Source organism: Staurois parvus, unplaced genomic scaffold (genome assembly GCF_062004578.1).
Source record: "Staurois parvus isolate SC_StPar_1 unplaced genomic scaffold, SC_StPar_1.0 ptg000264l, whole genome shotgun sequence".
NCBI lineage: Eukaryota > Metazoa > Chordata > Amphibia > Anura > Ranidae > Staurois > Staurois parvus.
Window position 1 is genome coordinate 353,676 of NW_028318060.1, and position 25,059 is coordinate 378,734.

The 25,059-nt window shown below is 39.8% G+C and overlaps 1 protein-coding gene across 5 annotated transcripts in view; it reads right to left on the reverse strand.

The window, feature by feature from the left end:
* KHDRBS2 (KH RNA binding domain containing, signal transduction associated 2) overlaps positions 1 to 25,059 on the reverse strand; it is a 457,209-nt gene that overhangs the window by 304,248 nt on the left and 127,902 nt on the right. For all 5 annotated transcript variants that reach the window (XR_016313303.1, XR_016313304.1, XR_016313305.1 and 2 more), the window contains exon 3: positions 8,458 to 8,574. Coding sequence is in view for 1 of the 5 variants with exons in the window: in XM_089681314.1 (XP_089537440.1) it covers positions 8,458 to 8,574 (117 nt within the window). In the remaining 4 variants the exon portion in view is untranslated. The remainder of the gene's footprint in view (positions 1 to 8,457; positions 8,575 to 25,059) is intronic.

Below are 25,059 nucleotides of genomic sequence, written 5' to 3' on the forward strand. Positions count from 1 at the left end.
CTTCTTCTTCTTTTCATTCTTCTTCTTCTTTTCATTCTTCTTCTTTTCATTCTTCTTCTTCTTCTTTTCATTCTTCTACTTCTTATTTTCATTCTTCTTCTTCTTCTTCTTTTCATTCTTCTTTTCATTCTTCTTCTTCTTCTTTTCATTCTTCTTTTCATTCTTCTTCTTCTTCTTTTCATTCTTCTTTTCATTCTTCTTCTTCTTCTTTTCATTCTTTTCATTCTTCTCATTCTTCTTTTCATTCTTCTTTTCATTCTTCTTCTTCTTCTTTTCATTCTTCTTCTTCTTCTTTTCATTCTTCTTTTCATTCTTCTTCTTCTTCTTTTCATTCTTCTTTTCATTCTTCTTTTCATTCTTCTTCTTCTTCTTTTCATTCTTCTTTTCATTCTTCTTCTTCTTCTTTTCATTCTTCTTTTCATTCTTCTTTTCATTCTTCTTCTCATTCTTTTCATTCTTCTTTTCATTCTTTTCATTCTTCTTTTCATTCTTCTCATTCTTCTTTTCATTCTTCTTTTCATTCTCCTTCTTTTCATTCTTCCTCTTCTTTTCATTCTTCTTCTTCTTTTCATTCTTCTTCTTCTTCTTTTCATTCTTCCTCTTCTTTTCATTCTTCCTCTTCTTCTTTTCATTCTTCTTTTCATTCTTCTTCTTCTTCTTTTCATTCTTCTTTTCATTCTTCTTTTCATTCTTCTCATTCTTCTTTTCTTTCTTCTTCTTCTTCTTTTCATTCTTTTCATTCTTCTCATTCTTCTTTTCATTCTTCTTTTCATTCTTCTTTTCATTCTTCTTCTCATTCTTCTTCTCATTCTTCTTCTCATTCTTCTTTTCATTCTTCTTCTTCTTCTTTTCATTCTTCTTTTCATTCTTCTTCTTTTCATTCTTCTTCTTCTTCTTTTCATTCTTCTTCTTCTTCTTTTCATTCTTCTTTTCATTCTTCTTCTTTTTCTTTTCATTCTTCTTTTCATTCTTTTCATTCTTCTCATTCTTCTTTTCATTCTTCTTTTCATTCTTCTTCTTCTTCTTTTCATTCTTCTTTTCATTCTTCTCATTCTTCTTTTCATTCTTCTTCTTCTTCTTTTCATTCTTCTTTTCATTCTTCTTCTTCTTCTTTTCATTCTTCTTTTCATTCTTCTTTTCATTCTTCTTCTCATTCTTTTCATTCTTCTTTTCATTCTTCTCATTCTTCTTTTCATTCTTCTTTTCATTCTTCTCATTCTTCTTTTCATTCTTCTTTTCATTCTTCTTCTTCTTCTTTTCATTCTTCTTCTTCTTCTTTTCATTCTTCTTTTCATTCTTCTTTTCATTCTTCTTTTCTTTCTTCTTTTCTTCTTTTCTTTCTTCTTTTTCTTCTTTTCTTTCTTTTCTTTCTTCTTTTTCTTCTTTTCTTTCTTCTTCTTCTTCTTTTCTTTCTTCTTCTTCTTCTTTTCATTCTTCTTCTTCCTCTTTTCATTCTTCTTTTCATTCTTCTTCTTCTTCGTCGTGCCCCGTGACTGCCCAAATGAGTGAAGTGTGCGGTGATTCTAAGATCGACGGCACTCATCTGCATGTCATACTGACTGACAGTATTATTTCTCTTCCCCAGCAGACTCCAAGGGCATTTAAATTAAAGGTACAGTGTTCTGCACTAATATAAAGGCTCTCTGAAGCCTAGAAACCCTTTTAATAAGTTAAATTCACGGCGAATAAATTCGCATCGAATTGAATTTCTCCCGCAAATTCGGCGAATCAGCCGAATCGAATTTTTGAATAATTCGCTCATCTCTAACTATATCCTACTCTATTTGCCTTCCAACTCTATTTACTGAAACGTCAATAGAATTCTAGGATTCATCACTAGAGGGGTCACCAGCAGGAGAAAAGAGGTCCTGAATAGACATGTGGGATTCGATTCATCATGAATAGAAATTTGGACGACAATTTGTGTGATTTGGAGATTTATTGTATCCGAATCTTCAAATCACAATAGTAACTAAATTCAATTAATCCAGATTTGGATCCATTCATTTTTTTATCTAGTGAGTGTAGAATTAGTATTATAATAAGATTCTTTTTGTATTGGGGTTGAACTTGATAGACCATTTGTTGAATTTGTTTGTGCACTGTCCAACAAAGTCACTTAGGAAAGGGGACATTATTAATTCAACTTAATAACACAATGAATTAATACATATTATTTTGGATTAATGCATTTTTTTTCAGATAAGAGAAGCATAGCCAATCTTCTGAAATAACAAAAGAACAACAGAACGTCTGCAAATATGAATCGATTTGAAACAAAGAATATATAATCTTCCAAAATAACAAATAGTTCTGAAAATGAATCATTATAACATAACAGATATGATGAAACAAAATGATTTACTTCATGAATAAAACCAAAACTAAACAAAACATTTTTCATGTACATCTCTAGTTCTGATTCCCCCATATTCCCCAGATTAGGGTAAAGAGTTCCACAGGATGTGAAAGGCTCTGGAGAAGTCCTGGAGTTGAGCATGGATAGAGGTGACAAGGAAGCAGGAAGTTCCGGGAGGAGAAAATAAATATTATGGTTGGTATGTTGAGATGAAGTTGATGATGTTATTCACTTCATTATTGTGAGGTCCTAGGAAGAGCCTGCCCAGACAACAAGGGAATTATATAATGCACCTTAGATCTGTCAAAAAGTAAGTTCACTGGATTAAATTTTGACTTTGGTCTAACATTGATTCAAAAAGCCTTGAAAGGCCTTGGGTTCTAGAAGCATCTGTGATGAAGATATTACAGAAATGAAAAACAGGCATTAGTGATCCTGAATTATATGCATACTCTGAAATTATTGAAGCCTAACTTCACACGACAGATGTTTCTGAGTGTTGATAAGGGCCCATCAAAAGGGATCTAAGGCAATAGAAGCTAATCACAATGTGTGTACGCCATTTTCTGTCACAAAGGATAGACAAAGACTCTTCGGATTGAGGTCAGGACTGAGTGCAGGCCAGTCACGTTCCTCCACCCTATATTCGCTCATCCATGTATTTATGGACCTTGCTTTGCACTGGTTGCACAGGTGCACAGTCATGTTGGAACAGGAAGCGGCCATCCCCAAACTGTTCCCACAAAGTTGGGAGCATGAAATTGTTCAAAATGTCTTGGTATGCTGATGTTTTACTGGAAGTAAGGGGCCAAACCCAACCCTTGAAAAACAACTCCATGCCAAAATCCCCCCTCCACCAAACTTGACACTTGGCACAATGCAGTCAGGCAAGTATCGTTCTCCTGGCAACCGCCAAACCCAGAAATGTCATCATTTACTAGACAAGCATGATCCATCACTCCAGAGAACATGTCTCCACTACTCTAACGTTCAGTGCTTTACACCACCGCATCTGATGCTTTGCATTGCACTTGGTATTGTAAGGCTTGGATGCAGCTGCTCAGCCATGGAAACCCATTCCCTGAAGCTCTCTGCGCACTGTTGTTCTGCTAAACTCTGAAATTATTGAAGCCTAACTTCACACGACAGTTGTTTCTGAGTGTTGATAAGGGCCCACCAAAAGGGATCTAAGGCAATAGAAGCTAATCACAATTTGTGTACGCCATTTTGTGTCACAAAGGATAGACAAAGACTCTTCGGATTGAGGTCAGGACTGAGTGCAGGCAAGTCACGTTCCTCCACCCTATATTCGCTCATCCATGTATTTATGGACCTTGCTTTGTACACTGGTGCACAGTCATGTTGGAACAGGAAGCGGCCATCCCCAAACTGTTCCCACAAAGTTGGGAGCATGAAATTGTTCAAAATGTCTTGGTATGCTGATGTTTTACTGGAAGTAAGGGGCCAAACCCAACCCTTGAAAAACAACTCCATGCCAAAATCCCCCCTCCACCAAACTTGACACTTGGCACAATGCAGTCAGGCAAGTATTGTTCTCCTGGCAACCGCCAAACCCAGAAATGTCATCATTTACTAGACAAGCACGATCCATCACTCCAGAGAACATGTCTCCACTACTCTAACATTCAGTGCTTTACACCACTGCATCTGATGCTTTGCATTGCACTTGGTATTGTAAGGCTTGGATGCAGCTGCTCAGCCATGGAAACCATTCCCTGAAGCTCTCTGCGCACTGTTGTTATGCTAACCTGAAGGCCAAATGAAGTTTGGAGGTCAGTTGGCAACTTCTGCACACTGTGTGCTTCAGCATGCCTTGACCCAACTCTGTCATTTTGTGTGGCCTACCACTTGGTGGTTGAGTTGATGTTGTCCCCGGTTTCTTCCATGTTGTTATAATACCCCTAACAGTTGACAGTGGAATATTTAGTAGCAAGGAAATATCACGGATGGACTTATTGCACAGGTGGCAACCTATCACAGTACCATGCTTGAATTCATTGAGCTCCTGAGAGCAACCCATTTTTTCACAAATGTTTGTAGAAGCAGTCTGCATGCCTAGGTCCTTGATTTTAGACACTTGTGGCCATGGAGGTGATCAAAACACCTGAATCCAATGATTTGGAGGGGTGTCCCAATACTTTTGGCAATATAGTGTGTGTGTGTGTGTGTGTGTATATACAGTTGTGTTCAAAATAATAGCAGTCAGACATCACTAACCTGATCAATCACTGTTTTTGGTAGAAATGATATTTCTGCATGGCAAATAATTTACTAGCAGGTGTGGTAGAGTAATAGAAATCCAACAGACCCAACAGTCATGACATGCATGCTGCTGATTTTGTGTAATTGAATCACTAATTGAAAGAGGCATGTTCAAAATAATAGCAGTGTGGAGTTCTATTAGTGAGGTAATTCATTCTTTGAAAAACAGGTGGCAATTTTCGCCCTTATTTAAGGAAGGAAGGCAGCAAATGCTGTACATGCTGGTTACAGTGCATTTGTCTCTAAAATTCTGAGGAAAATGGGTCGTTCCAGACATTGTTCAGAAGAACAGCGTACCTTGATTAAAAAGTTGATTGGAGAGGGGAAAACATATAAAGAAGTGCAGAAAATGATAGGCTGCTCAGCTAAAATGATCGCAAATTCTTTAAAATGGCAACCAAAACCTGAAAGACGTGGAAGAAAGCGAAAAACTACCATTCGAATGGATAGAAGAATAGCCAAAATGGCAAGGACTCAGCCAACAATCAGCTCCAGGAAGATCAAAGAAGGTCTAAAGTTACCTATGAGTACTGTTCCAATTAGAAGATGCCTATGTGAAGCCAAGCTATCTGCAAGAAGCCCCCGCAAAGTCCCACTGCTGAAAAAAAGACGTGCTGAAGAGGTTACAATTTGCGAAAGAGCACATTGACTGGCCTAAGGAGAAATGGCGCAACATTTTGTGGACTGATGAAAGTAAGATTCTTCTTTTTGGGTCTAGTGGCCGGAGATAGTTTGTCAGACAACCCCCAAACACTGAATTCAAGCCACAGTACACTGTGAAGACAGTGAAGCATGGTTGCGCAAGCATCATGATATGGGGATGTTTCTCATACTACGGTGTTGGGACTATTTATTGCATACCAGGGATAATGGATCAGTTTGAATACATCAGAATACTTGAAGAGGTCATGCTGCCTTATGCTGAAGAGGAAATCCCTTGAAATGGGTGTTCCAACAAGACAATGACCCCAAACACACCAGTAAACGTGCAACATCTTGGTTCCAGACCAACAAGATTGACGTTATGGAGTGGCCAGCCCAATCCCCGGATCTTAATCCAATATAAACCTTGTGGGGTGACAACAAAAATGCAGTTTCTGAGGCAAAACCAAGAAATAGAGAAGAACTGTGGAATGTAGTCCAATCATCCTGGGCTGGAATACCTGTTCACAGGTGCCAGAAGTTGGTTGACTCCATGCAACACAGATGTACAGCAGTTCTCAGAAACAGTGCTTATACAACTAAATATTAATTAAGTGATTCAAAGGAAAGCAAAATCTTCAAACATTTTTCAGTTTATATAGTGAATGTTTGAGTTTGTAAAGAAGAATACAAACACTGCTATTTTTTTGAACAGTCTAATATTCACTTTTCTTCAATTTTTTTTAGAGGAACAACACAAATTTGATATATTTTTCTTCATGTTTTGATTTGGAATAGAATGTGTAGTGTTCCCAATGCATTTGTATGTATGGAAAAAAAAGCTATTAGAAGGACTTTGAGCTTTATTCACTATATATATATATATATATATATATATACAGTGGGGATCGAAAGTTTGGGCACCCCAGCTAAAAAATTGTATTAATGTGCATAAAGAAGCCAAGGAAAGATGGAAAAATCTCCAAAAGGCATCAAATTACAGATTAGATATTCTTATAATATGTCAACAAAAGTTAGATTTTATTTCCATCATTTACATTATTTCCATCATTCAAAATAACAGAAAACAAAAAAATGGCGTCTGCAAAAGTTTGGGCACCCTGCAGAATTTATAGCATGCACTGCCCCCTTTGCCAAGCTGAGACCTGCCAGTGTCATGGATTGTTCTCAATCATCCTCTGGGAAGACCAGGTGATGTCAATCTCAAAGGTTTTAAATGCCCAGACTCATCTGACCTTGCCCCAACAAATCAGCACCATGGGTTCTTCTAAGCAGTTGTCTAGAAAACTTTAACTGAAAATAGTTGAAGCTCACAAAGCTGGAGAAGGCTATAAGAAGATAGCAAAGCATTTTCAGATGTCAATATCCTCTGTTCGGAATGTAACTAAGAAATGGCAGTCATCAGGAACAGTGGAAGTTAAAGCAAGATCTGGAAGACCAAGAAAAATATCAGACAGAACAGCTGGCAGGATTGTGAGAAAAACAATTCAAAACCCCCGTTTGACTGCGCGATCCCTCCAGAAAGATCTGGCAGACACTGGAGTTGTGGTACACTATTCCACTATAAAGAGATACTTGTACAAATATGGTCTTCATGGAAGAGTCATCAGAAGAAAACCTCTTCTACGTCCTCACCACAAAAATCATCGTTTGAACTTTGCAAATGAACATATAGACAAGCCTGATGCATTTTGGAAACAAGTTCTGTGGACCGATGAGGTTAAAATTAAACTTTTTGGCTGAAATGAGCAAAGGTACGTTTGGAGAAGAAGGGGCACAGAATTTAATGAAAAGAACCTCTGTCCAACTGTTAAGCATGGGGTTGGATCAATCATGCTTTGGGGTTGTGTTGCAGCCAGTGGTACAGGGAACATCTCACGAGTAGAAGGAAAAATGGATTCAATAAAATTTCAGCAAATTTTGGATGGTAACTTGATGCCATCTGTGAAAAAGCTGAAGTTAAAGAGAGGATGGCTTCTACAAATGGATAATGATCCTAAACACACCTCGAAATCCACAGGGATTACATCAAGAGGCATAAACTGAAGGTTTTGCCATGGCCTTCACAATCTCCTGACCTCAACATAATTGAAAATCTATGGATAGACGTTAAAAGAGCAGACAGCCCAGAAATCTCAAAGAACTGAAAGACTTTTGTAAGGAAGAATGGGCAAAGATACCTCAAACAAGAATTGAAAGACTCTTGGCTGGCTACAAAAAGCGTTTACAAGCTGTGATACTTGCCAAAGGGGGCAGTACAAGAAATTAACTCTGCAGGATGTCCAAACTTTTGCAGACGCCATTTTTTTTTTTCTGTTATTTTGAAAGTGTAAATGATGGAAATAAAATCTAACTTTTGTTGACATATTATGAGAATGTCTAATCTGTAATTTGATGCCTTTTGGAGATTTTTCCATCTTTCCTTGGCTTCTTTATGCACATTAATACAAATTTTTAGCTGGGGTGCCCAAACTTTCGATCCCCACTGTATATATATATATATATATATATATATATATTTCTCTTTCAAATTAAAAATGTATTGACTGGTTCACAGTAAATAAAAGGTTAATTCACTCAATTCTATGGTAATTCAAAAGATGGATAAATATCATTACTATTAAAATGAGATCTTTAGAAAAAGATTTTAAAGTTCTACTTTAATTTAAAGTATTTTAGTTGTTCGTGGTCTATACATTTGATTCTTTCCAATTTCTTTTACTACTAAAATATTTGAAACATTTTGGATGACGTCAGAACATTTCACAGGAAAGACTTTTAAATGCTGATGGCTTCAGTTCATTGCTGAAGATCTGTTTATTTCACTAAAATTCCAAGTGTCCAACAAAATCGTAGTCTATAGTACAAAGTGCTACAAAGTCATACCAAAAGCCACCATTTCTCTTTTACAACTCCTTCACTGACCCAACTGGTCAAACAATAGTATAAACCAACAATTCTTGTATACAGAACATTCATATAATAAAGTATAAGTAGTTCCAGTAATTATTCATAAATTTTTTTCCACAGTAACCAAACATGTATCAGCTTTTGTAGGCCTAATGTAATAATACACTGTTTCTTGCATCATTACCAAGTGGCATTTTATCACATAACGTTTACACTAAACATGCTATCAAAATCATAATTACCTTTTCCTTGTCTCTCATTGAGCCTTTTCCCAAAATAGACATTTTTGCGCTAGTTTCTTCTTGTAATCGCTTTAAGGAGTTTCCTCTTGGTCCAAGTAACTTGCCCACAAAATTAAACTAAAAATAAACAAAGATTATTGTTAGAAATATATATTCATTCTGAGACTGAATATACTGTACTTAGTGTTGCATGTTATTAATGTGCTTCCATAGTAATAATTTAGACTGTATTAAATATTGAACAGACAAATTGTCTAAATTCTGAAAACACTGCAAATATGTGTCTAGTAGTGGAGAGAGTAGGTGAGAAACATCATGGGGCTGATTTACTAAACTTGGAGTTTGCAAAATTTGGTGCAGCTTTCAGGGTTTTTTTTGTCAAAAATTAATTGAACAAGTTGAAGTTAGAAGCTGATTGGCTAACATGCACAGCTGCACCAGATTTTTCACTCTCTAACTTTAGTAAATCAACCTCCATGGCTTTGATATTAACCTTTTCCCGCTCGACCAATAGCAACATGATGGCCGAGCGGGACTCGTGTAAATCCAGGTGGGTGTCATATGATGTTCTTCGTGCATGCCTGCAGGTGTCAAGTGATTATCTGTGGCCAATCAATTTCATTCAGTTAAATGCTTGCTTATAGCAAAGAAATTCTTTGCTATAAACAATCATAATGTGTAAAAACTGTACTGATCACTTCCCCAGAGTAGTACAATATTACCATGGTAATATTATACTACTCTGGACACAGTGTGTTATGAAATGTAAAAAATAAATAAATGAATAAATAGAAATTTAAAAAAATAATAAACACATAGAAAAATTTAAAAAACATGTTTTTTTTTTGTACTATCTTCAGTCAGTGTCCCTGATCAATGCCACACCAGTTATATGATGATGCTGTACTGTACTGGTGACAGTATGTGAAAACAAATTGTGAAAACTGTTTTTAATGTCTTCATTTTTCAAAAAATGATGACAAAAAATTTCAACTTAAAAAAACTTGCCATGCCTCTTGCTAAATACCTTGGACTGTCTACTTTGCAAAAAGGGGTCATTTGAGGGATATCTGTACTGTTCTGACATTTTTGGGCCTCAAGAAATTAAATTGGCTGTCAGTACTTCAGGATTGATCAATTTTCAGATACACTATAGTTGGTGGACTCTATAACTTTACTACAGACTAAATAATAAATACTGATTTTGGTTATTTTCAACAAAGAAATGTAGCACAATACATTTTGGTCTAAATTTATGAAGAACAATTATTTATTTGCAAAATGTTATAACAGAAGCGAAGAAAACTTTTTTTTTATTTTTCAGTCTTTCATTAATTTAGGAAAAAATAAAAAAACCCAAGTGGGGATTGAATACCACCAAGTGAAAGCTCTACAGTAGTTGTGTGAATAAAATGATAAAAATTTAGTTTCGGTACTGGGTTGCATGACTGTGCATTTGTCATTCAAAATGTGAGAGCACTGAAAGATGAAAATTGGCATGGGCAGGAAGGGGGTAAAAGTGCCCGGTATTGAAGTGGTTAAGATATGAGGTTAGCACAAAGGGTCTCTTTAGAATGTTTAGAAGGAAAACTATGCTAGAGAATTACATAAATCCTCATTTCATGAATGGCATTATACACTAACATTAAGCACTGGTTCACACAAGTGCGGCTCTGAAATCACACTGCTTCAGCATGATTTTAAAACCACAGATCAATGCGATTTGGATGTTTGATTTCATTGCGGCTTGTGACTTTATTTAACAGAAGTTAATGCAAATGGCAATGAAATCATAGAAAATTAGTGCAGGAACCTTTTTATTTTACAAAAAGCTTTATTGAATAATAAGCAAAGATGAACAGACAATCGTAACAAAAATTCAATGACCAACATTTACATAGTACAATAAATGAAGGGAAGCTGGTGCAAGGCATGCATCGATAAAGGCAAAATCTGAAAAGTTTACATAGGTGCCCTGAGGGAAGGGATGGGGAGGGAGGTTGGGAGAGAACGGGCAACAGACCTTTGTGGGCAATGATAATGTAAACTCCAAAGGGAAGTATTGCTATATCAACATTATAATAAACAGGAAAGGCCCGAGAAAAGGCCGCATCAAAAAACAGTACATATTCATGACCTAGAATTTAAAAAGAAATCTAGATTGCATAAATAGCCTTACGGATGCAGCGCAGAGAACAGCAGGTACAATCCGTAAATTATGTTTAAGAACAGAGTAAACAGAAAAGTAGAAAAAGACAAATAGTAGAGAGACATGGACAACACACACAGACACACAACAAAAAAAAAAAAAGGGGGGAGAGGGAGGGGCCCCGGGGGGATCACGGCAGAATCCATCCTCATAGCGATAGAAGGGACTGGTCGAATCTCGAGGGCTGGGCTACGTCCAGCCAGGGATGGCATATCTGCAGAAATTTTGTATGGGTATCCAATAATATGGCCGTCAGTTTTTCATTGACCATTATGAAGTTCATCCGATTTTTGACAGCCTCAAAGCTAAGAACAGGAGTCTTCCAAGCCCTCGCAATCGTCAACTTAGTTGCCATAAATAAATGTGATGCCAGTTGCCGTTCAGAGCGGAGAAGGCCCTCTAGTGGTTTAAATAGAAGCGCTTCATATGGATTACGCTTAATGTCTGTATGAAGAATAGTGCGGAGGAGGGCATACACCCTAATCCACAACCTGCTTACCTTAGGACAAGTCCACCAGATATGTGCCATGGTACCTAATTGTTGACATCCCTGAAAACAAACCGGGGAATAGGTAGGAATAAAACTAGCTAGACGGGCAGGCGTATAATACCATCGGTATAGAATTTTGTAGGCATTCTCAAGAATAATAACATTCCTGGAACACTTAGATAATGTTTGGGTCATGAGCTGCCAGTCTTGTTGATCCAGGGTTCCCCCTAATTCCGACTGCCAACGCTGATGGTAGGAACGAACCGGAGGGGTTCTATATGACATAATGGAAGAATAAATCAGGGAGATCAGACCTGGAGCATGAGGTCTATGTCTACACTGGCTTTCAAAAGGGGATAAACGGTAAGGTCCTGGATGCGTACGTATTAGAGTATGAATAAAGTGACGAAGTTGAAGATAACCAAAATGTTCTCGAAGGGGAATGTTATAAGAAGAACGCAAAGTGTCAAAGGTAATTATTCTGGTGGGGGATAGGAATTAATGAATATCATAAAAACCATGTGTCTGCCACCAGACAAACTGTCTAGGGTTATCCTTACCCGGAGGGAATAATGGGTTATGCAATAGACGTAGCAGAGGCAGATGAGGAGAGATAAGTCCAGCGGAGTATTTTATACAATCCCAAAGACGAAGCGAAAGTGTCAGCATTGGGCTAAGATTAGATGGACGCTGAGAATTAGGGAGCCAGGGCAAGGAGGGGAGCGGTATCGGGTGAGAGTCCATCATATCTACTACAGCCCACAGGGGGAAATGGTGAGAAGCATGAATATGAGCTAAAGGGGCAATGTTAGCCGCCAAATAATAGGACTGGAGATTTGGAACAGATAACCTGCCCGCATTCCGCCGCGCAAATAAAATGTGCTTGCTAATTCTAGGTCGAGAGGAGCCCCAGATAAAGGACAAAAGTTTTCGCTGATGTATACGCAATATATGCGAAGGTACTGAAACTGGCAGAACACGAAATAGGTATAATAGTTTAGGAAGATAGGTCATACGGATTGCATTAATTCTGCCAAACCATGATAACGGGAAATGGGACCAAGAGGACAAGAGCTCAGTCAACTCATGAAAAACAGTGGGAAAGTTAGCCTGATACAGTCCATCATATGTCGGGGTAAGCTTAATTCCTAGATATGGTAAGGCCGAAAGCCATTGGAAGGGGAACGTTTGCTTCAAAGTAGTCAGAAGTGATGGTGGGAGGGTAACTGACATAGCTCTTGATTTAGCTGGATTGACGTGTAAACCTGAGAGGGTGGCAAAAGAATCAAGAACTGCTAGTAAATTAGGCAAAGTAATCCCCGGATTCGAGATTGACAATAATATGTCATCCGAAAACAACGATAATTTATGTTGGGAGCCCGCCACATCGATTCCCTTAATATCAGGATGTACACGGATTGCTTCTGCCAACGGTTCCAGGGCTAAGATAAAAAGTAAAGGGGAAAGCGGGCAGCCCTGCCTAGTACCTCTAGCAACCGAGAACGTAGAAGACTCAAATCCGTAGTATCTAAGCTTTGCTTGAGGGGATGTATATAGTGAAGAGATCCATCGCAAGAAGGAAGGACCGAAGCCAAAACGATGGAGGACCGACAGGAGATACGGCCAGGATAAAGTGTCAAAAGCCTTGTTGATATCTAAGGATAAGAGCATCATATCGATTTTACGAGTATGGGCCAAATGTTGCAATTGTAAGATACGTCTAATAGCATCTCCGGCCTGCCTATGGGGAACAAATCCCACCTGATCCTTTTTAATCAGACGAGAAAGGAAGGAATTCAATCGAGTAGCCAAAATCTTAGTAAGAATCTTCATATCGATATTGATAAGAGAGATAGGCCTATAATTAGCCCAGGAAGAATGATCTCGGTCCGGTTTAGGAATCATAACCACATTAGCAGTTAAAGAGTCTGGGGAAAAATTTGAACCTCCCTTCACCGCATTAAACATAGCGGCAAGGTGGGGAGCGAGCACATCAGCCAATTTCTTATAATATAGTGCCGTGTATCCATCAGGACCTGGGCGTTTGCCTGTTTTCAGTTCCGCTATACATTGCAAAACTTCAGATACTTGGATATTGCGATCCATCAGATCCTTATGGGCCGGCGTTAAAGTAGGTAATGACAAACTAGATAAGAAGTCAGAAATAGACTGAGGGTCAGCCCGGGTGGGATCAGAGTAAAGTTTAGCTAGTCTGTGCCGGAACTCCTCTAAAACCGTTACTGGGTTGCTCGTAAGGGTATTGTGACGAGTACGTAAAGATATCGGTTTGGGGTGTTGCGCAAAAGAACGCAATCTACGGGCCAACATAGAGTCTGGTTTGTTAGCTTTGCTATACCACTTCTGGCGAGTCCAACGTAAGGAGCGCCCAGCCTCATCTGTTAAACACAGATCCAATTCTAAGCAAGCCTGATCCAACAGTCTACGATTTGACGGTGAAGGTGACTGTTTAAACTGGGCTGACGCGGAAGTTAACTTCAATTCTAACTGAGATTGCTTAAGCCGTCTCTCCTTCTTTCGTCTGGAAGCTATATGAATAATATGTCCCCTAAGAACTGCCTTGTATGCTTCCCACAATGTTACCGAAGAAGAGACAGAACCGGAGTTTAATTGAAAATATTCCTGAGACTTACGATGCAGCTCCGTCTGGATCTCCTTCAGCGAAAGCAAGGAATCATTCATTATCCATGAAGAGAAGGTCTGCCTGCATAGAAGAGATTGACAGACTATCAAAATAGGCTCATGGTCTGACCATGGGACCGTTAGGATAGAGATAGAGCGAACCAGAGGGAGATGTTTACGTGAAACGAAGGCATGATCAATTCTAGAATGAGAATGGTGAGGGTGTGAATAATAAGTGTAGTCTTTCCGCTGAGGATGAAATTCTCGCCATAAATCTACCAAATCATGGGTAGTTAACGTCCGTATAAAGGACTTCGCTGAAGTGGAAGGGTCAGAGCGTTCTGTCGGATATTTATCTAGTGCAGGGTTTAACACTAAATTTGAATCCCCCGCCATCAGAAGCGGACCCCTTTGATGTGTGGCCAGGAGAGAGCATAGATGTGACAGAAAAGGTCCAGGGTTGACGTTAGGAGCGTAATAAGACATTATGGTAACCTCTATTCCATGAATCGTGCCCTGGAGCAGAAGGTATCTGCCATTGGGATCAGCAATACGCTTCACACAGACAAATGGAGTTTTACTATGGAAGGCAACCAAGACACCTCTCTGTTTAGTGGGACCAGTAGCTTGAAAGATCTGAGGGTAACGTGCATCAAAATATTTTGGGGCAGAAGTAGTGGAGAAGTGGGTTTCTTGCAAACAAGCAATGTCAACTTTGCGAGCCCGAAGAAACTTAAATATCTTTACCCGTTTCTGTGGAGAGTTCATCCCCTGGACGTTCAGTGATAACCAGTTTAACGACATGGATATCTAAAAGGAAGGAAAATAAAATCCACCACGATCCCCGGGAGCCCTGGAAACAAAAATTTGCAAAAACACAAGACATACATGACAATGGACAAAGAGAAAGAAACTAAGAAGAAAGGAGAGGACAAGAAGACCTCTAATATACAAGCAAGATATCTGTAAATCATAGAGATTGATTCAAACATTATAGTAAAACACCCACGTAAAGGCTAGGTAGCGGGCGGGACAGAAGACCAGACCGCTAGCCAGCTCGGAGGGGGACACGACCATCCACCGGAACAACTCGGCATTGATATAAAATATATAAACATTACAACTAAGGCTAATACACCTGTAAATAGGCAATCCAAAACTCGCAGGACAATAAAGATCTCAACCAATCAATACAGAGAAAAGTAACATCCGCTCTTGATTGGAAGAGATATGACACACGGAAATAAGAAATCCCTGAACAAATCTGAATTCAAGTCCAGAAAGTGGCAGCGAAGAAAAAATGACCACATGGGACTAAGCTACATACAGGCGGTCAGCTTCTAAACATCAGGTCGCTGAGATTTCCTGAAAGCGCTGGGCCTGTAGGGATCGAAGAGCCTGTGAACCGCTCTGACTAGGAGGAGATTTATGCAAGGACTGGGAATTTTGATGACGCGTAGGTATTAAAGTCTCCTCACTCTGGGATTGTGGCAACTCCAAGTTTAGCTCCCGAAAGTAACGCCGGAGATCCGCTGGCGTAGAGGCTTGAAATTGACAACTTTGAAAGGAAAATGAAAGCTTGAAAGGGAAGCCCCATCTGTACTTGATATCAGCTGACTGAAGAATCCGAAGATAAGGTCTCAGGGTGCGACGTTTGGCAATCGTGACTGGGGACATATCAGCGAACAGAGAGACAGAATGACCTTGAAACTCCAAAGCCGAACGATTCCGAGCTGTCTGCAGTAGACGTTCCTTAGTGCGATAGAAGTGAAATTTAATAATAATGTCCCTGGGAGGGCCCTCCGTGGGCTTGGGTGCTAGAGCTCTATGGATACGATCAAATTCCAGACGTTCCAGAGGAATCTCAGGGGCCAGCTCCTGGAAAAGGGCAGTTGCAGTGCCCTGTAAATCAGCGATTGTCTCCGGGATTCCACGGATGCGGAGATTATCCCTGCGAGCTCAGCATCCTCTAACTTATCTTTCAAAGTATCCAGCTCAGCATGTAGATCCTCCACTTCTTGTTCGTGACCCTCCAGGACTGTAGTTGCCAGATCCATACGTTGTTCCAATTGGTGGGCGCGGAGACCCAGCTCTTTTAGGCCTCTCGCCAGGTCAGAAGATAATTTACGTGAGGCAGCAGTAATCTCCTCTTCGGGATGATGTTCAAGAGGATCAACCATCCCCGACGGAAATTGCCGCTGACTATCGCCATCAGATTCAGGGTCCCCTGGAAGTTGAGTGTTATCATCAGGCTCAGGCGGTCTAGGTATCAACTTGGCAATGTGGCCCTGTAAAGGGGATTGCTGTTTGGCCCGGTGTTTAAGTTTAGTGCGGGGAGTGCGGTGCATTTTCGAAAGCGGTCCACAGATTTCCTAGTCGCCCCCAAACTATTGAAGTGAAATGTTAGGGTGTAGAAGCCCAATGGCCGAGAAGAACGTCACGGTGGCACGGCCCAAGGAGGTCACTCTGACATTTTCCCCCTTGGTTCGTGTACGTGTCCCCCACCGGGGAGGTATTCACAGAAGATCCAACATAATGTCACAGTCAGTCAGTGAAATATAGATGATTATGCTATATAGGCCAGGTATGCAGACTGTGTAGATTGCTAGAAGATATCCCAGACACCCCCGAGTTATCCACTGGGGAAGGGGACTATGCAGGAGGATGCCTTCTCCCAGCCAGCACTGTTCCTGTAGCAGGCCAGACCTCCAGCATTCGGCTGGGATCCTGCAGGGATGCTGCACAGTCCACCAGGCCACCAGGAGCCCACCCAACCTGCCCCAACAGCTGACCTGACTCCAGGGGACTCCAGGGGTTGGCGGGCAGGGCGATAGGGCGGCGGTCCGGCCACGACGGCGATTCGCTCCAGCCGCGGATCTAGGAAACACCGCGGCTTCACACGCCGCGGTAGGCCTCAATCCGCCCCGCGCCCCAGATGCTCAGGGAAGGGGCAGAATGGCTCGACACCCCTTCTCAGGTGCCAGATGGAGTTCGGGCAGCCGGGGATCTGCTGCGGGCAGCCTCCGTATCCCAGATGGGAGCGGATGGAGGATCAGGGTGCCGGAGCTTCAGAAAGGAGCGTCTGCTCCCGGCGCCATCTTGAACACGCCCCCCGCAGGAACCTTTTTCAAAGTTGTTGCAAATTGAGTCGTAATGATTTGAATGGTTCCATTTCTGCAAATGGGGTGTAAGTTGTCATGTAATTTTGAGCTGTCAAATCACACAACAAATTGCATTGGTGTGAACCAGGGCTATAGAAGAATTTCAGGACAGTTACTCAACTTAGTGACAATCAAAAGCATAAATCTTGTTTTACAATATTTTTATTTTATATGAATAGTTTGCAGGAAAAAAGAAACTCTGTGATGTTTTGGTGCTATGGAATCAATTGCTTCAAATGGCATGTTCCTGACTACACACCCATTACGTGCCCGAAAATTCAATTTGGCAGTGAACCTTCCACACGTTTCTTTTATTAGAAATGTGCCCTCATCTGCAGGAAAGTCAATTGTACCTGCTGCTTTGGATATTGCATGGAGTTCACAGGAAGCATACTATATATTATTTGATATTATGAAATGTATTGGTGATTTTATCCTGAATTGAGTACTTTAGGGTAATACTCAGTACATCCTATCCTGTCAAAGCAGAACTAACTGTTTCTGATACAGGCTGAAACTGCAAAGAAGACAATAGGGAAGGAGCGTGAAAAGGAAAAGAAATGTCTTATGCTCTACAGAAATGAATTGGAGCACAAAACATACAGGTGCAGCTATCATGGTTGGATTTCTTAAGCTGTTTGGCCAAAGAATAATTGTTCCTTACATATTTCTCTGAAATTAAACCTGCAGTATATTTAAACTTGAATTTAGATTTTTATTGCTGTCTTTGATTCGCATGCCCTATTTATCCTGATGATGACTGTCGCTGAGACAAAAAGCAATGGGAAATCTAAAAATGTTAGTATTTTCACCAGAACTAGATGTGAAAGAAAATGTATCATTTGGGACATCAGGTTTGGTGACAACTGTCTAAGATGGGATTTCCCTCCCTTTATGGAGATTTCCTCTTCCTTCCTGTTGCGTCTCCACAAAAAGAAGTAACATTTTCTCAAAGGGGCACAAGCAGAAAAAAATAAACTGGCAGAGATTTTACCCTTCCATACTCTATCTAAAAATACTCTGAAGTTGTGTCATGATGCAGCTTGTCCTAAACATATAGGTTTATCACTAGGGCAAATTGCAAAGTGTAACCACTAGCATCCATATTTCTTCATAATGTAGAGCTATGGCTTCCCTTTCAAATAATGTGCTGCAGCGCAGCACCTAAATATAAGGCATTCCCACAGCTACCTGTTGATGCTTCTGGTGAAGTCCTCATAATGTAGCTCCCTGTGAGTGTGGCAACAATCATCCACAACTCGAATTCAGAGCAGAATTGCCACTCTCATATACAGTAGATTGTGCCTGCTTGCACTACATTGGGAAGATGTTGCAGGGGACTTGGATATCAACATCGTCATTGCTGATGTAATTTAGCACACCCTCACCACCCCAAATCCTAGCCACTGTTATCTGGACTGACAGCACTGACACCTTCCACTGTGATCTGCACTGACTGGGAGGAGGATCATGTGAAACACAAATGAAGAAAGATCTGGGGCAGCATAGCAAATGTAAAGGAAGTTTATTGTTTACCTTATGAGGATCGTGAATCAAATAGTGACTTTTTTGGTTGTCATAAAGGAGTCTTTAGTTGTGGTGATCTAACCCTTACAAAATGTTTTGCTAATATGATAATCTGCACTTTCTATTAGCCTTACTATACTAAGCAAAACTAAGCACTACAAGTGTAATGCTTAGTTTTCATCACAAAAAATCAGTGGGAAGATGAATTTTATATATATATATATATATATATATATATTTCCTAGCATATGCATCTAAATGAATATATTTAGGTGCACAGTAGTAATCAATAATTACACAGCACCCTCTCCACTGAAAACATATATCAGCTGCCTTTAAATGGTAGCCTTGACCTTGAACACCAACAAGTTAAACCTATGACATCTTTAAGACGAAGAACAGAAGACTGACTCATTATCTACAATGTACATTACAAAACCTAGGAGCACAACTCATTGGTTTGATATCAAGGTCATATAATCTCTGTTCAGTGTGACAGATATTCTCAGAATTTCATTTACCTGTAAAACCCAAGTACAGTAATGGGCAACTATTAAGAGTATAAGGGACTACAGAACAAGTTCATATACATGTGACATTTCTAAAAGTGCATTACATGATGTTTTAGTGTTTAATTTTCTTTGGTCACCACCAATGATCTGTCACTTATTGTTCACTTACTCAAAACCATCCATTTGATCCTCCTGGGAGTGTCTAATTATACTCTGTGGTCCTCTACTCCATCCTTCACCTTCCCACATAAATTTGTATTTTGTTGCAAAGGTAGGAGCAAGGGGGAATACTATAGAGTGTCACTTAAATGACAGCTCTAAGTCTGCTGCGGCATTAATTTGAAGATGGAGTTGCCCAGCAGCAATCTCAAGGCTTTTGGATGTCTGCATGATGGTGGCTTTTACAGGTAAATAACATGCCATTGAGTTTCATTTAAAAAAACTCTCAAAATATTAGCACATTTGTTTCCAAAGTCCACCAAAATGGTGAGACAGTATGGCACCAGATCAAATAGAGTTGGGAGAGTTACTACTGATAGCAACAGAAAAATGTTCACACGTATTGAAGAAGCAGAGAGATAAAATGGCAATGGGACTTTAAAGCTAAGATGCACTTTTTTCAAAGAAAACAGGTTTGCTTTGGTCCCTACCTCCAAAACAGCATATCTTTCCTTCACTTCCCTGTTACTATCTCCAGCACCAGGAGCTAAAGGAAATATACAGCAATTCTGGCTATGGAAAAGCATGAGACTCACTCCCTGTGACAGTTCTGGACCAAGCTGTATTGTTACACAGTGTATCCATAGCCCTACAGTATGTGAGCTATAACTCCCATGGTTTGTATTTAACATCAGACATACATAAGATATTACTTCACTACTGATAGCTGAATGGAATAATGGGGAAGTAGAATGAAGATAAGAATATGCTGTTTGGGAGCAATAAATTAAAGTAAACCTGTTGCTTTGCCCTACATGGGCAAACCAGACATTCACTTTAAAATGCTAAATGATGACACAAAAAGATAATCTTTTAAAGCAACTTCCATTCTCCCACCCAAATTCCTTGGGACACGTTCACATTTAAGAAATGCAAGCAGATATGCTAAACATTTTTCTAAAATAGAAAATTATTATTTTGCTAGGCTTTATATTCACATTTTTCCCACAGAAAATGCATTTTACTAAAAATGTTTGATTTTGTTCAGTGCAAAAAAAAAAATAATAATCAAGAAACACCACCTTCCCATTATCCTAGCCTTGGGCCACTGCAGAAAATGTATTTACAATACAAAAAGTAAAAATCTGTGCCTAACATAACAAGCGAACGGATTAAAGTTTTAAAAAGCTTAATTTTTAATGAAATGAGACAAAAACATAACACAGCCATGACACTCTGTTTAGAAAGGCTCTGAATAAACCCAATATTGGTGAAATGTTACTTGAACAAATAAAGGTGAGACAGACTAAAACAGAACTAAGTACTAAGAAACTTTTGCGTAGCACGCACACGGTTAATTATTTATACACTTGCTAGGAACAATGGTAGAGAGTAATGGAAGTACAGCACAAAGTGTATGGATGTAGTTTTTTTCTCTTTTGCCTTTTTGTGATTTTGTAGAAAACAATGTCCTGTAGTCAGCCTGTCCGTGTGTGCCTGTTAGTGGTCTCTAAGCCATTAGTGTATTGTTTCAGCAATTTGTTGTTTCATCTTTCTCCAGCGGGTTGTGCTGGAGAGATGTCTCTCTATGTTATGAATGTTTAGACTTGGGGAGCCTTGGGACCTGGCTGGGAAAGTATTAAAGTGAAAGTTATAACAAAAATTAGGATTAAACATACTGTATGTATTTTTGTATGCCTATAGTTATTTTTATATCTATCATCTAATGTTTTTTATTCTATCATGCTGATGCAATATACCTGGTGATCCTGTCAGTGTGCCTTGGTTGCTGTTGCAAACTTCCCACACCAAGTACAGAAGCAGATTCATGCTGGTATGGTCAGTTTGCATTTCTGGGATTGAAGCTCTGAGTTACAGACACACATACCTGTATCTACCATGGTCAGTTGTTTTGCCTTGCCTGCAGCCCTGATGTTGATTGGCTGAGGCTCTCAGCTGGAGCTTTACTGTCAAAACTGCATCTACCTCTGTAATGCACACAGTTAAAGGAACATACTCCCCCCTGTGTGTGAAGTAAGCCTGTCCACTGTTTGACATAAGCCCACCCGCCTACTATGTGACATGGCTACTCACCTACTCGATGTGTGTGATGTGAATATAAATGCCATTTGACCCGTATAATACTATTTGCTGCATTACAATGTTTTTTTTAAGGTAGTGTGTTTACAAATGCTTCAAATATTCTAGACACTTTTTTGTCTCCTGGGCTTATGGCTGGTAAGGGTACTGCTGTGAGAACGGTGTTTCTCCCAGGTCTTTGGGCGAAGGAATTGAAGTGCTGCAGAAATCTCCTCTTCTAGTAGAAAACTCCTGAAAATGCTGGTTGCAAGTGATGTCATGTTCTACCCTAGCAAGCTGCAACTGTCCCCTAAAATACAGAAGCTAAGTGATTGGTTAAGTAGAATGTATGCACCACCTATCCATGTTGTCCTGCATTGGAACATAATGATTGGGTTATACAGTACCTTGGTCCTCAGTTGCCAAGAAGCCATATCCTAAGTTAAAGCGTATTTACACTTTTGTAGTCAAATTTGAAAAAACACAAAAATACATAGTTAAAAAAAATGTCTTACCTTTAAGATGTTTCTCAGGAGGAGGTGTCATGGCTGACTGCAAGGTTTTTTTGAACAATGTTAGAGTGGGCTGTCCCAAGTCAGTTCTTATTAACATACAATTTGAGATGCCTGACCTCTACACCAGTAACACTTTGCTAGGACAGACAGTTTTCAAATCTACAACATAGTTACAATTATTAATGAAAACCTGCCTGCACAGTATAGACAGGGCTAATTGTGACAAACACAGCTGCCCAGTCCCTTCATAAAAATGAGAACTACCACGGATTTTCCTTGCTGGTGGGTCCAGCATAGAGCATCTACAAAGGGTACTCTGCAATTTTAATTTTTTTTTATGTTATTCTATGTTAATAGGGACATGTAACAAATATAAAGTAGGTTTTATCCCAATTTGGCTGCAAAATTGGAAATACACTTTAAGTGTTCAATTAACTAAGAGAGAAGAACCCAGAGAGTTTAGTACGATTAAAGAAGATGTGACAAAGTGTCCTGTGTAGAAGATTTTCAGATATATTATTCTCCCTCCACTCTTCTTCCTATTCTCCATCCACTAGTGCAATAAATATACTATATTGCCAAAGGTAATATCAGTGGATGCAGGTGTTTCAATCACCTCCATGGCCACAGGTGTATAAAATCAAGCACCTAGGCATGCAGACTGCTTCTACAAACATTGTGAAAGAATGGGTCGCTCTCAGGAGCTCAGTGAATTCAAGCATGGTACTGTTATTGGTTGCCACCTGTGCAATAAATCCATCTGTGAAATTTTCTTGCTACTAAATATTCCACAGTCCACTTTTAGTGGTATCATAACAAAGTGGAAGCAACTGGGAACAACAGCAACTCAGCCACAAAGTGGTAGGCCACATAAAATGATTAAGCGAGGTCAGTGCATGCTGAAGAGCACAGTGTGCAGAAGTTACCAACTGTCAGCAGAGTCAATAGCTAAAGACCTCCAAACTTCTTTTGGCCTTCAGATTAGCATAACAACAGTGTGTAGAGAGCTTCATGAAATGGGTTTCCATGGCTGAGCAGCTGCATCCAAGCCTTACATCACCAAGTGCAATGCAAAGCGTCTGATGCAGTTGCATAAAGCACGCAGCCACTACATTCTAGAGCAGTGGAGATGTGTTTTCTAGAGTGACGAATCACACTTCTCTGTCTGGCAATCTGATGGGCATGTCTGGGTTTGGCAGGTGAACTGTACTTGCCTGACATTGTATCAAATGTAAAGTTTGGTGGAGGGGGGATTATGGTGTGGGGTTGTTTTTCAGAGGTTGGGCTTGGCCCTTTAGTTCCAGTGAAGGGAACTCTTAAAGCATCAGCATACCAAGGCATTTTGGATAAATTTGATGCTCTCAACTTTGTGGGATCAGTTTGGGGATGGTCCCTTCCTTTTCCAACATGACTGCACACCAGTGCACAAAGCAAGGTCCATAAAGACATGGATGAGTGAGTTTGGGATGGAGGAACTTGACTGGCCTGCACAGAGTCCTGACCTCAACCCGATTGAACAACTTGGAATGAATTAGAGCAGAGAATGTCTGACCTCACAAATGCGCTTCTGGAAGAATGGTCAAACATTCCCATAGACACACTCCTAAACCTTGTGGACAGCCTTCCCAGAAGAGTTGAAGCTATTATAGCTGCAAAGGGTAGGTCAGCTTAATATGGAACTAAGACTGGGATGCCATTAAAGCTCAAGTACGTGTAAAGGCAAGCATCCCAATACTTTTGGCAATATAGTGTATGTAAGTTATAGTGTAAGTGACAAGCACCCATTTTTTTTTCATCCTGAGAAAAGAATCAATCCTTTAGAGAAATTTACCTAGGACCAAGTTTGGAGGCTTAGGCCATTTGCAGTGTAGCTGTTAGTTGACTGAAGATCAACAAATATTGAAGATATGTTCTAATAATTCTACAAGATGGCTTGTTGAGAAAAAATGTTTAAGCATTATTAAAGCTAACCGATATAGGTGAATGAATTGATCCACCAAGTTCAAGATTAAAACATGGCTAGAGATTTTGTGGACAATTGGAGGTGATGTCTGGTCGTGTCCAGGGGCAGACTGACAACTCATGGGGCCCCTGGGCAACAGGAGATCATGGGGCCCCTGTGTCCTTGCCCAAACTCAAAAAAGCCTATGAAAAAGGTACCAGGGGCATCTCATGGGGCCCCCTACTGACCCCGGGCCCTCGGCAGTGCCCGAGTTTCCAAATGGTCAGTCCGCCCCTGGTCGTGTCTTTAAGTCTTTCATGGTGTCATGCAACCATTCTAGTCTGTCCTGTAATTTGCTCACCCTGTCCAGCACACAATCATGAAGCATTAGAGGAAGTTTACTAAAACTGGAGTGTGCAAAATCTGGTGCAGCTCTATATAGAAACCAATTAGCTTCCAGGTTTTATTATCAAAGCTAAACTGAACAAGCTGAAGTCAGAAGCTGATTGGATATCATGCACAGCTGCACCAGGTTTTGCACTCTCCAGGTTTAGTAAATCTCCCCGATAAGACACAAATTACAATATGAATAAACAACAGCACCACATAACTGATAAAAGGATTCTGCATAACGAGCTAGATAAATCTTATATGCGCAGATATTTCTCATCTTGACATATGCCTTGTTTTCCATACTCATCAATGTCTTCAGACTTCAGAGTATCATCACTACCAAAATAAGCCTTCTCTTTAATTTTTAAAGACCTTTTTTTAACCTGTGAATGCTCATCATTTTTTGTTAGCATATTGTAGCAGCTGCATTGAGCAATACAGAGACAGTAATATGAGGGGAACAAATGACTACTCTAACTCATTTAGTTGTTTGCGTAAATTTCATCTTAAACTATTGGATCTGTAAACAGGCTTTTTTTTCAACTTTGAAGCATTTCACCAAAACATATAATGTCCAGGGGCTAGAAAATGATATGCAGGATGTGTATAGAGTTTTGTGCCATAGAAATGCCTGGGGCAAATGAAGGCTTTGAGTTGTGTTGGGTGTATGTGCTAAGTGTTTAGGACTGCATGGTAAGGGGTGCTGAGTTTTTGGGGTACATTGTGGAGTAACCCTTCCATAAATATGCTGTATGCCACCATCTCCAGACTCTCCCGTTTTTGTACACTGTGCAGGTGTTATATACTCCATACCACTTCACTATGATTGTAAAACTCTAAGTTATATATGTCACACAAATATCATACTATTATCCCATTAATAAACAGAGGTTATTTGTAACACTAGGACATACAAATGTTATCCAGGTCCACAAACAGGTATGCTTTTTCTAATAAATTCTCTATTTCTAGAAG